The sequence below is a fragment of the Alexandromys fortis genome, unplaced genomic scaffold (genome assembly GCF_014885135.2).
Source record: "Alexandromys fortis isolate MF-2015 unplaced genomic scaffold, M_Fortis_MF-2015_v1.1 scaffold_208, whole genome shotgun sequence".
NCBI classification, from domain to species: Eukaryota; Metazoa; Chordata; class Mammalia; order Rodentia; family Cricetidae; genus Alexandromys; species Alexandromys fortis.
In genome coordinates this window covers 2,549,769-2,562,938 of record NW_026068082.1, presented here as the reverse complement: position 1 = coordinate 2,562,938, position 13,170 = coordinate 2,549,769, and the positions used below count along the sequence as shown (strand labels likewise).

The 13,170-nt window shown below is 42.1% G+C and overlaps 1 protein-coding gene across 1 annotated transcript in view; it reads left to right on the top strand.

The window, feature by feature from the left end:
- Positions 1 to 8,353: 8,353 nt before the first annotated feature.
- LOC126488504 (pregnancy zone protein-like) overlaps positions 8,354 to 13,170 on the top strand; it is a 59,735-nt gene continuing 54,918 nt past the window's right edge. The window contains exons 1-4 of the mRNA XM_050122027.1: positions 8,354 to 8,507; positions 10,686 to 10,869; positions 11,845 to 11,998; positions 12,508 to 12,560. Of these exons, the coding sequence (XP_049977984.1) occupies positions 8,425 to 8,507; positions 10,686 to 10,869; positions 11,845 to 11,998; positions 12,508 to 12,560 (474 nt within the window). The 5' untranslated portion in view covers positions 8,354 to 8,424. The remainder of the gene's footprint in view (positions 8,508 to 10,685; positions 10,870 to 11,844; positions 11,999 to 12,507; positions 12,561 to 13,170) is intronic.

The window sequence follows — 13,170 nt, the reverse complement described above, 5'->3', positions numbered from 1 at the left end:
AGACTCATAAGGAAGAGATGTGCTGTGTGATCAGGAAGAGCAACTAAGTGTGACTAGAGCAACAGAGGAAATGAAGGATGGGCACCAGATGCCAGACCTGGTAGGGGACTGAGTCGTTACTGAGACTTTAGCTTTCTCTCCGTACGAAACTGTAACTCATTACAAGGTTTTAGGTAGCAGTACCTGATTGGTTGTCCTGATGGGATCACCTGACTAGAGTTAGTGAGGACAACCTGTAGGATCATAACAATTGGAGGGAATGTTACCTACACATTGTGTGTGTGTTTGTGTGTGTGTGAATATATCCAATATATATGAACAAATCTAACCAAGAATATGAAAGACACGTACAATGAAACCTTGAGGACAGTGTACTACATGGCATTTTCCTTCTCCAAACTGAAACATTCTTCCAGTATAGAAAGGAAGGCGCATGAGCCTCTGGAGGGAAACAAAAGGTCACATATCCAAGAGAGTAAAATCTTAAAAGATATACAAGGCCCCTACCCAACAGTACAAAAGGAATAAACAATTTCCAGGGGTGGAAACTTAACCACCTGTGGAAAGCAGAGATGTTACAACCACGCCCACAGGTGGTGTAGAAAGCTCCAGGGATCAAGCTTTCAGGAGTCACCATGGGGGTAACCTTTCTGGAGATGTAGCTACTTTTAACTTATCCCTGCTCCCTCTAAGTAACCCCTCACCTGTGTTCCTGTTAGTAACCCCAGTAAAAACTCTTTTGTGGTAATGTCCCCTTACAGGCTAATATATTAGAAAACTTAGTCAGCAGGGAGTGGAACTCTTTGATAGAATTAAAAGGATTAAGACTCAAGGCCTTCCTGGAGGAAGTATGTCACTGGGGGTAGCCTTTAAAGTTTTCAAAAACCCACACCCCACCCAGATCAATCTCTCTGTGTCTGTCTGTCTGTCTGTCTCTCTCTGCGTGTGTGTGTGTGTGTGCGCGCGCGCACGCACACGCGCGCGCGTGCCTGTGGATTAGCATGTAGCTCTCTACTTCTCCAGTGCCTTGTGTGCTGAGATGCTCCCTACCATGTTGATAATGGACTAAGCCTCTGAAACTGTAAGCAACCCCCCAATTAAATGCTTTCCTTTTATAAGAGTTGCTGTGGTCATGTGTCTCTTCACAGCAATAAAACAGTGACTAACAAAATTTGGTACCAGTGACTGGATGGGGTATTGTTGTGACAAGACTGGCCCTGCTGTTTGATAGGGGAAATGGAAGACTGTGGGACTAAGGGACTAGAAAAGTGGTTGGAAGCTTTAAGCAAGACTTAATGGGTCATCCTAGTAGGAGGATGGAAGACAGTGCTGAGCATAATCCAAACTGTGGGGGTCCAGCTCAAGAGGTTTCAGAAAACAGAAGATATTATTAAGTGACCTAGAAACTGCTCTTATGGTATTTTGCTGAAGAATATGCCTGTTTTCTGCCTCTGCCCCCCAAAATCTGCCTGAGGTTAAATTGAAGAGTTTTAGATTTCAAGACAGCCAAATATTGACTGTGTCGTGTGGTTATTAGTAATTCGTCTGATGCTGATCTATAATAAAAAAGGAGCAAGTTGGGCAAAGAGAAAGACAAGCTGTACAATTTGAAAAGAAACGAAGAACCAGGAAGTGTAATAAAAGTAAGTTCAATGCTCAAGAAGATAAAAATTTTCAAGAAAAGCCTGATGCTAAATGAAATAAAGGCAGCCGTGACCTCGCAGCAAGACCAAACTAAGCTTCCAACTTGTGAAAACAAAGAAAAACTTATGCAATGAAGGAAACCATTGTTTCTGCTGCTGAGATGAAACACCATGACCAAAGCAACTTAGGGGGAAAAGAGTTCATTTCCCTTACACTTCCATCTTACTATTCCTCATTGAAGGAAATCAGACAGGAACTCAAACAGGACAGGAACCTAGAGGAAGGAGCTGATGCAGAGGCCGTGGAGAGGGGTTGATCTGGTAAGGAGACACCTCATGTCTCAGAGAAGGCATGGCTGGGAACACAGCATTGGTACTAACCTGTGGGCTTGATTTGCATTACCATCTAGCTGGTTGAGTTAAAAGGAATAGCTTCTGGGAACCTTGTTTTTGACTCCAGCAGGGTGCCCAGGTGAGAATTTTTCTCTCTGAAGCTAGTTTTAGCCACTCAGGCTTTTTTTCCTGTATAAACAGTTAATTTCCTGGGCTATATGTTCTTATGTTAATTGAAACCAAGGTGACAAGTAAATACAGAATATTAGTAGCCTGTTACGTCAGAGCAGAAGGCCAGTAGATTCCACCTTCCTGAGTCTGCTGTTAGAGCAGACATATTACCTCCTGTATGAGGCGCCTTTCTCGTCAGTGACTACTGTCAATAAAGAAAATTTGTGGGGAACTACATATAGATAGTGGCTGTGAGAACAAGAACTTGACTGAATCCTTTTCATGCCACGGCTTCATGGTGTGGTGGAGGTATCTGGTTGCCTTACAGAAAAGTTGGATTTATACACTGCTAGGATACTATAGAAGGGAGAAATGCCATGATTTCACGGATTTTTATAGAATTGACAGTGACTTATCCAAAGAACATGTGTGCCCGTAGCTCTGCAAAAACGGTTACTCCAGGTGGAGTGTGTGTGTACACTTCCAATAGGCTGTACATTTACTGTATAATACTTGTGGGCTCACCACAGGAAAGACCTCCCACGATCACAGATCAGTAGAATTACTCTTGTAAAAATGGCCATCCCACTAAAAGCAACCTACAGGTGTAGTGCGATCCCCATCAAAATTCCAATGCAACTCTTCATAGAAATTAAATAAATCTTGAACTTAAGATAGAAGCACAAAAGCCCAGGATGGTCAAAACACCCCTGAACAACAACAATGCTGGTGAAAATTTCCCCATCCTAGATTTCAAGTTACACTACTATACTATAGTAATTAAGACAGCATGGGATCGCATAAAAATTGACAGAGACCCAGGTTTGGTAGCTCACACTTTTAATCCCAGCACTCAGGAGGCAGAGACAGGCGGATCTCTGTGAGTTCAAGACCAGTCTGTTCTATAGAGCCAGTTCCAGGACAGCCAAAGCTACACAAGGAAAGCTCATCTTAAAAAAAAAAAAAAAAAAAAAAAAAAAAAGACACATTGATCAGTGGAATAGGATTGCAACCTGACATAATCACACACTTCTGTAGACCCCTTATTATGTCAAAGAAGCCAACAGCACACAGTGAAGAAAAGACAGACCCTTCAACAGATGGTGTAGGAAAATGAAACTAGATTTTTTTATATCTCATCCCGCCCAAAGCTCAATTCCACATGGACCAAAACCTCGGCATAAGACCTGGAACCCCAATTGTAATTAACACTGAAGAAAGCAGGAGCCACATTTGAAATCACTGGCACAGGAAAGGGCTTCCTGAACAAGACCCTGGCGGTGTAGACATTCAGACCAATACCTGATAAATGGCACCTAAGGAAACTAAATGTTTCTGAAAAGAAAAGGTCACCGATATTTAAGTGAAGAGGCAGCCAACCAAATGGGTGAAAAATTTACCAGCTATGTATCTGGGAGTTTCCATCCAGGATGTGCAACGAACCCAAAAAACTAAATGCCAAGAAAACAACAACCCAATTTAAAATTATGACTTGGAACTAAACATGAAGTTCTGAAAAGATGAAATAAAAACAGCTGAAAAACTTTTTTTTTCAAGTTCAATATCCTTAGCCATTAGAGAAATGCAGACTAACTTTGAGATTTCATCTTACCCCATTTAGATGATGAATTTTCTACAAGGGCATTTTTATTGTGTGTATCGGGGTCCGGGAATGCCATGAAGTCTTGAAAAAAGGCAGAATGGGTGAATCCTATCTCCCTTGACAACCCCGAGTTGATCTCCAAATGCTAACATCATGTGACATAAAGCATGAGTCTTTGCAAAATAAAATGGCACATTCCTTATGTCCTGTTTGTCTGTCTGCCTCCCTCCCAGATGCATACAAACACTGTGGGCTGAAGGGTGGAAATACCCTGTATAATCCTCTCATTTTTCCACTAGGTTCTCTGCCAGAGCAAGATTCACAATGGAAGAAAACACACCAAGTTATTGTGCTGGATGAGTTAAGAAAAAGATTGTCCCCATTTCTGTTTTTCCTTAAAATCTTTGTTTGTAGTACTCTGTACTCATATGAGTTTCAGTTTATGCCTCAAAATACCAGTAACTGAAAATGCAGCTCCCCCAGTGTACCCTAACATGGGGGAGGATACTCTCATTCTCAGCCCACTCGGTTGCCCAACACTCTGCAAACACCTGTCTCAGGAAGTGACATTGGTTCAAATGTCCAAAGGTAATGCTGTTGTCCGCAGTCATTTTAAGTAGTTTTATCCTGATAGTTTAAAAGACTTGTTGTTTAATTAACGTGCCAAAATTAAGAGCAGCGAAGACATCCTCAGACTCTTGTTGGTGTAAATATTTATTCAGCCATAAATTTGCTTTTTATTCATTGCCGTTAAAGCTTTGGTGGTTAGTAGAATATAAATTTGTCAGTCTTGCTGAATGTGTAACAGTTGTTGGAATGCCAAAGGGCTTGTCATTTTGCACACCAGTTTGTTTATTTTATGGAGTCGGACAAACGCCATAATGCACATGCAGGGGTCAGAGCACAGCGTCAAGGGGTACTTACTTATCTCTTACCATGGGAGTCCTGAGGCTCAACCCTGAGTCGCCACACTCGGGCACAGGTGCTTTGACCTTGCTGAGCCATCTCATGGGCTCCACAGGCTTATGTTTGACATCTGGCAAAAGTCTGCCATTCAGATTCAACTTTGGCCTCAGTCTATTTCAACACCATTTCTGGAATCCTTGAAATTTTGTATGATCAATAATCTTATGGTCGTTGCAGCCATCACTGCCCTATGGCTGACCCTAGGCATGACTTGGGGATTGTTGTAGTATGTGAAGCCCCTACTGTATAGACAGTGTCGCATGTATTTCAGTTTTGCCCCGGAGTAAAGACCCTCCTTCTGGCATCAATCTAAAACACCAACATTTGTGTAAACTCTTACAATCAAGGACTCTTCAGCTTGTCTTAAGCAATTTATTTCTGGTACGAGACAATGATGACACTAGAAATTAGCTCTTCTGGCTCATTCTGGAATTTTTTATATTCGTGTGTAAATGACCATTTTTGGTTTAAAATCCTCTTTTGCCTTTTCCCCACTATCCACTCTCTGCCAGGAACTTCACAGTAGTGAGAGAGAGCATGGGAGAAAACTGGAGGAGAACATGTCTCACATTCTGTAGACAGTGGCTCTCCCGCCTGATTACTTAGCCTCATGCTGAAAAGTACAAGAATATCCTAAGTTCAGGAGTTCATTTAAGAAAAACTAACAATAGTCCTCATTGTCCGCTATGCTCAGCGAGACTGGTTTTAACCCAGGCTTTTTCAGACCCAGGCCAGCTGACCTTGGTGAGTTCCTTATAGAACATCCCCATTGTCTCAGTGTGTTGGTGCACCCCTCGCGGTCCTGAGTTCCTTGCTCGTGCTCACTCTCCTTCTGCTCCTGATTTGGACCTTGAGATTTCAGTCTGGTGCTCCAATGTGGGTGAACAATGGCTATGGGTTTTTGATCCTACTGCACCTATTGGTTTTGTGGGAGCCTAGGCAGTTTGGATGCTCACCTCACTAGACCTGGATGGAGGTGGGTGGTCCTTGGACTTCCCACAGGGCAGGGAACCCTGATTGCTCTTTGGGCTAATGAGGGAGGGGGACTTGACTGGGGGCGAGGGAGGGGAAAGGGAGGTGGTGGTGGGGAAGAGACAGAAATCTTTAATAAATAAATTTTAAAAAAAAGAAAAACTAACAAGCACTGAGCTGCGGTCGAGGTTATTAGCAGATGTGGTTTTACATGTGTAATGGGCTAAGTGTAGACCATGGTTCTGATCAAATAAAAGCAGCCCATGGAGTACTGTATCAACAAAAGTCTTGTTGTATCAAAAATTAAACAAGGTGATATTTTAATTTATTCAGATTTGCTAAACCACATTGGGTTCAAAACTGTGTCTTTAATTAAAAAGGTGGTAGTCGGTAGTCATCCCTAAGTCCCAGTGAGCCTTTGAATGGGAGCTCTAGGAACTTGGTGTAAAAATTACTCAAAAGAGAGATTTCTAAACTCTTACAGCTGACTGATGTACAATATCTGTTGTTTTGAGCTGGTCTGATTATTTTAACATACCAGTTAAATACGCGTTCACTTACTGTACAGAGCCATACTCTCAAAAGAATGAATGAAGGCATAGTTAATGCATCTACTATATTAAAATTTAAAATTAGTTTTAATGAGGATCAAGTATGATCTCTGTCTTCTAAACTTGAAATTAAATGATTAAATGGCCTTGTTGAAAAGGACCCTCTCCTTTTCTATCTCTTTTTAGAACAAGCTTTCTTATTGCTTCTATCTATCTATACACAACAGGAAATAAGATAGAAAAAGACAGGTAAAGAATAGGCAATCCAAAATTTGTGTCAAACTAGCAATAATCAATATCCATCCAAAGATACACAATCTCATCAAGGGAGCCAAATGTAGTATACATTTAATTTCATTAAAAAAAAAACCATTTTCCAACAAACTTTTCTCCTGACCCTCCTAGAGCCTCACACATGGCAGGAAGCACAAGGTCACTGAGTAATATTTCAGTCCTTTTTTTTTTCTATTTGAGCAATGATCTCACTTTGTTCCCCTGGCTGGCCTAGAACTCACTGTATAAACCAACCTGGTCTTGAGCTGGTGAGCAATCCGCGCCCCTGCCACACAAGTGCTGGCATTACAGCCATGTGCCACCCCACATTTCCTCAGCCTGCTCTTCACTTCTTATTTTGAGTCAGGGTCAACAGATTTCTCAGGCTGGGCTTAAACTCACTCCTGCTCCCAGGCTAGCCTTGAATTGTATCCTTCCGCCTCAGTCTCATGAGTACCAGGGGCACAGACATTCATCATAATAGCCAGCAAAATAGACAAGCTTCAATCTTGTGATGACCATATATTAATCCCCTTATCAACCATTCCTATCTTGGAAAACAAATAGAACAATGAATCAATACTGATGAAAATGTTTTATTTCATCTGTGAAAAATTCAATATGAATACTTATCAAATAGAAATTATTCCCTTATAGAATAATCAATCTTTATTTCCTTGATGTTTAGTGATTTATTAAATATGTACATATGGCTTAGGTCCAGTTGAACTGTCATTTTCTTCATAATAAATGAAGATAAGAGAACCATAAAAAAAAAAAGTCAAATTTCTACACATTGGAGGGAGGGCTGGGGAGGTAGTTCAGTCAGTAAAATGCTTCCCATGTAAGCATCAGGACCTAAGTTTGTATCCCAGCATTCATTCACATAAAAAGCCAGGTGTGGAGGTGTGCACCTGTGTTCATTCACATAAAAAGCCAGGCGTGGAGGTGTGCACCTGTGTTCGTCCACATAAAAGACCAGGTGTGGAGGTATGCACCTGTGTTCATTCACACAAAAGGCCAGGTGTAGAGGTGTTCACCTGTGTTCATTCACATAAAAGGCCAAGTGTGAAGGTATGCACCTGTGTTCCTAGCCCTATGAGGCAGAGATGGAGTGATCACAGCAGCTTACTGGCCAGCCAGTGTATCCAATTGGTTAGCTCTTGGATTAGTGAGAGATGGCTGCCTCAAAAATTAAGATGGGAAGCTGTTGGGAAGCTACCTGATGACATCATCTGACCTCCACACTTACATGCGTCCTCAGACACACACCCCTGTAATGTCAGACTTTCACTGGGGAGGCCTGACACAAACATCTATTCATCCCAGAATAGGAAGCGATGACGGAACAAAGTCATGATTCTGCCAAGGTCTAACTTGGCTTTATTTATTTCAATTTCTTTAAAAAAAAAAAAAAGACACTGAAGCACATACCTCTAAACTTACCTTATCTAACATTCTGAGGTAAATTTCATTTATTATGTCATTTGGGAGAAGGCATTGCTCCCTGAATTACCAAGAGCAGATTGATATTATATATTAGTATTCATTGTCCTTTTTTAAAAAAAAAGTCAGCCATATTGATTGATTTCATCAAACTGTGTGATTTATTTTATTTTTTTAATTGTTTAAAGTGCTGAGTATTAGTCTGAGTTGCTGACCGCCTTTAGGCACAATTTTTCAAATTTTACGGTAACTTCAAAAAGTCAATAAAAGAATAGAGATGGTACTGAAAATTATCTGGAATTGATTTTTTTTAATAGTGAAGTAGTTAATATGTTACCAAAATAAGTGGTTGGTAGTTTACTTTCATCGCCCATCGGGTAAAATAAAAGCCAGTGGCTCTGGACAACGATCAGAGGTCAAGGGGCCAAGGGCTCAGAACCATTCTCCGTCTCTGGCCCTCTCCACCATGAGGGGAAACCAGCAGCTCACACTGGTCTCCTTTTTACTGTTACTGCTTCTTCCCAGAGATGCCGCAGCTGCTGCAAAACCGTAAGCAATTCTTACTTCAGAAAACCCTTCCTTCCTACTGTGTTATCTCTTTCCTGGCTTCCTATGCAGTTACCTGTTGTCAAAGAACTTGAAGGGACCAGTAAGTTGTCATGGGTCATGTAGAAGATCTACTCCAGTTCTAGAAACCTCAGATATATGGGGCAGGAATCTTGTCAAACAGCACCAGATAAAAATATAGAATTTCGACCAAAAAAAAAAAGGATAAACTGTTTGTCACAGTGGTTCTCAACCTTCCTAACGCTGCAACTCTTTAATACAGTTCCTTTAATACAGTTCCTCATGTTGTGCTGACCCCAACCATAAAATTATTTGTATTGCTATTTCATAACTGTAATTTTGCTCTGTTGTGAATTGTAATGTAAATATCTGATATGCGGTATATCTGACATGTGACCCCTGTGAAAGGGTCGTTCAGTCCCTCAAAGGGGTTACAACTGACCAGTTGAGAACCACTGGTTTATCAATTCATAAATGCCCTGCATCGTCCTGGTATTGGGAAGTAGCTCAGTGTCTCTGTTTCCCTAAGTTGAGGGGGGCACCCAGGGCAAATGGATGAGAGACTGCGTGAGTCTCTTTTTTGAATCCTTCAGAAAACATAGGGGCTGCAGTAGATTTTAGAAAACATTGACAAAATTCTCTTCCTGAAATATCTCACAATATGGAAAAAAAGATATGGTACTCAAGAAAAAGAAAGAAAGAAGTAAAGAGATAGCCCCAAAGAGAAACAGCAGAGACCCACGAAGAAAATCTTAGACTTCATAGGGCCAATGCAGAAAAGGGATCTTTGGCAAGTTTGGCAAGTTCTAATGAGATAAAAATTTTCAGGACAGACAGACACTCAGGAGGCGAGAAGCAATGTGAAATATACAACCTTGCAGAGCGGGGAAAGTTCGGGTGCCTGGCCATGAACGGCAAGGACGTGCCAGGAAAGGCTGTTCTCCTCTTGGCAGTGTCTGGGATGTTTGCTGATTACATCAGCAGACTGCTGGCTTACATCACCAGACAGTGAAAGGAGGGAGGGAGCTGAGGTTGCTTCTTAAACTTTTTTTTTTTTTTTTTTTTTTTGAGTTCTTGAGACAGGGTTTCTCAGTAGCTTTTGGTTCCTGTCCTGGAACTAGCTCTTGTAGACCAGGCTGGCCCCGAACAGAGATCCGCCTCCCTCTGCCTCCGGAGTGTTGGGATTAAAGGCGTGGGCCACCACCACCAGGCCATGCTTCTTAAACTTGATTGCGAAGCAATTCAGCTTTCCCATATGTGGCATGTTAGTTTCTAGTGCTTTCTGGATGAGATATTTGTGGTACTCATATGGAGCCTGAGGCTACAGGCAGTTGGGTTTTTAAGGCTTCCAGTGATGAACCATCGATTAGTTCATGGTTTGGAAATTTGGAATTTTTAACCAAAATATATGATAGCTGTCACATCAGATGGTGTGGGGGGGGGGGGGGTGAATGCATAGATCAGGAACATCTATCCATCCCAGATAGAGAATCAACAATAGACTAGAGTAGACCACCTTGGTCAACTTGGTCAACCAAAGCATTTACTGGGGATACCTACAGGAATATGAGTCGGGGATTGCCTATGGGAGCATGGATGATTCAAAGGCAACTACAGAACCAAAACCACCTGGGCACTGATTCATGAAAGTCACATCCCTGGAGCTCTCTGAGTGACTTGTAGATAGTTCTACTAATAGTACAGTCTCCTACAGGGAGCTTGACTGGTCCAGGAATATCTTAGAGGCAACTCGGTCTCCTCTCTTCTCTCCAGCAGTTGTTCACTGCTTCTGTAACCATGGAGAGATGCCATCAATCCTGTTAGTCTCAGCTCTCCAGAACTCATAAGATTTACTTCTTGAGTCTCAAGTTCCTCCCTGGCCCCTCTCCAGGAAGGAATGTTCCAATTTGGAGGAAATTGCTACACAGCAATAACTTGAATTGATCTCCCAAAGTCTCTAATATTAGATGTTGATATTAAACATTCTGTGGGTGAACATTTCCTGAAAGCCAGAGAATCACGTCAGTATTTAATCTGGGATTTTTATGGTGACCTCTGGGGAACCCAATCTTGCCGAAACCTATTACTGGTGGCAATATGAACTACACTAGGAAATAACATCCTTTTAACCCTTCACGGTTATCCTTCTCCTCCCCACAGACAATATGTGGTGCTGGTCCCATCACAGCTCGATGCAGGAGTTCCTGAAAAGGCCTGTGTCAACCTCCAGCACCTGAACGAGACTGTGACCCTCGACATTATTCTACAGTATGAAAAGCAGACCACAAACCTCCTCACAGGCCAGACGGTAGAGAAGGATTCCTTCTACTGCAGCCCTTTCATGGTCAGTGTCCTTCCCGGGATGTGTGGTACTGGTAGAGAAAGAGTAACCAAGTTGAACTTTATGTTCTCATCTATCAAAAGGAAAAATATCTTAAGGAAAATCTAACTTAAATTTCTTTTTATGAAACTTACAAACAGATCTAATGAAGTGCTTGGAAGGTTACCATAGCTTTAGGACAGATTTAATTTTACCTTAAAATGACTTCTGAGGTAAATACTCTTTATACTTTTACAGATATAAGTATTGAGATTCTTCTTTTAAGATTTATTTTCACAAGCTGGGTGGTGGTGGTGCATGCCTTTAATCCCAGCACTCAGGAGGCAGAGGCAGGTGAATATCTGTGAGTTCAAAGCCAGCCTGATCTACAGAGTGAGTTCCAGGACAGACTCCAAAGCTACACAGAGAAACCCTGTCTCAATAAAATCAAAAAAAAAAAAAAAAAGATTTATTTCACTTTCCATGTCTCTGTGTATGTGCACATGAGTGCAGGTTAACTACTGAAGACAGAAGGGGGCACCCTAGAGCTGTGGACAGTGGTGAGCCTCATGACATGGATATGGGACCCTAATTCCCCTGCAAGGGCAGTGTGTGCTCTTAACTGCTGAGCCATCCTCAGAGGTCTTGAATACAGACTCATAAAAGCCAAGTTAGTCATGTAAGACAGACGGTTGATACTGGCCTTGGAAGGTAGAATGAGATAATTATTTTTAATACCAAGACTTCGCTTTGAAAATGAAGACACCATCTGTTTCATTGTGGTGGCTGCACTGAAGGATGTCCCGCTGTTTCCTCCTTCGACCTAAGTAGTGAATTGCTAACATCACATCACACAATCGTAGCAGTCTCTGGATGTAACCGGAAATTGAGTCCTTGACATTCCCTTGCCTGTTCTCAGGGTTTCACGCAGAAAACAGACTCTAAAAGCTGAGCACTCAGACGCGGTCTGAGCACACTCTTCACGTTTCTGTCTTGCAGATCTCCAGTGTGCCAGCATCCTCAGCATTCATTATCGTGCAGATAAAGGGGCCGACCCAGAACTTCACAAGGACGAGGCCAATGCAGATAAGAAAAGCAGAGAACATAGTCTTTGTCCAGACAGACAAGCCCATATACAAACCAGGACAAACAGGTATAAGGAATTAACTGAGCAAGGACAACTGTGGGGATGTGGGTGAGTGGTATTCTTTATGATTAGGCCGCAGTCATGGCACCTCTGGCCCTGGGTTCCCACTGTGCAGGGGTGGGGAGGTAGACAGAGACTGTGGGCTCGTTTCCCACCCCCTACACCCAACACAGAAACTATATTAATTACAACGCTGTTTGGTCAATAGCTTAGGCATATTTCTAGCTAACTCTTACATCTTAAATTAACCCATTTCTATTAATCTGTGAATCACCCTGAGGGTGTGGCCTACTAGTAAGCTTCTGACTGGCAGCAAGCATCCTTCTCCTTCAGCAGTTACATGACATCTGACTCCACCTACTTTCTCTCTGTATCTCTGTTTGGATTTCCTGTCTGGCTTCGTTCTACTAAGCCATTGGCCAAAACAGCTTCTTCAATAACCAATGGTAATAAAACATATTCATAGCATACAGAAGGGAACCAGTAGAGTCTCACATAGAAAATCTCTGTTTCAGTGAAATTCCGTGTTGTCTCTGTGGACACGAGTTTTCACCCGCTGAATGAAACGGTGAGTCTCCTTTTGGTGGGTGAATTCAAATGAGAAAAATATGCATACACTTAAGTCTCATTCATTAAAAATTAATAACCTGAAATCATGAAAGAGCTATTAAGTCTATCACAGAAGATTGCCCCGAATGTACCCATGCCAGAAGCATATGCAGTGGTGGCGTCCGTGCAGTTCACCAACTGCTTTCTTAAAGTAGATAAAGCACTCAAAAACAAGCAGCCATGGTGATGTATGCTCCTAGTCCCAGAATGTGGGAAACTGAGTTGAAGGATCACAAGGCCCTGGCCTGCCTGCACCACACAGTAAGACACTGTCTAATAAATAAATTAATTAATTAGTTAATTAATTTTAAAAAAGATATTCAATCGAAAATGTCCTCTTAATCTGAAAAAGCCTGGGATAAAACCGGTCTGGCTGAACATAGCGGACAATGAGGACTACTGAGAACTCAAGAACAATGGCAATGGGTTTTTGATCCTACTGCACGTATTGGCTTTGTGGGAGCCTAGGCAGTTTGGATGCTCACCTTACTAGACCTGGATGGAGGTGGGTGGTCCTTGGACTTCCCACAGGGCAGGGAACCCTGATGGCTCTTTGGGCTGACGAGGGA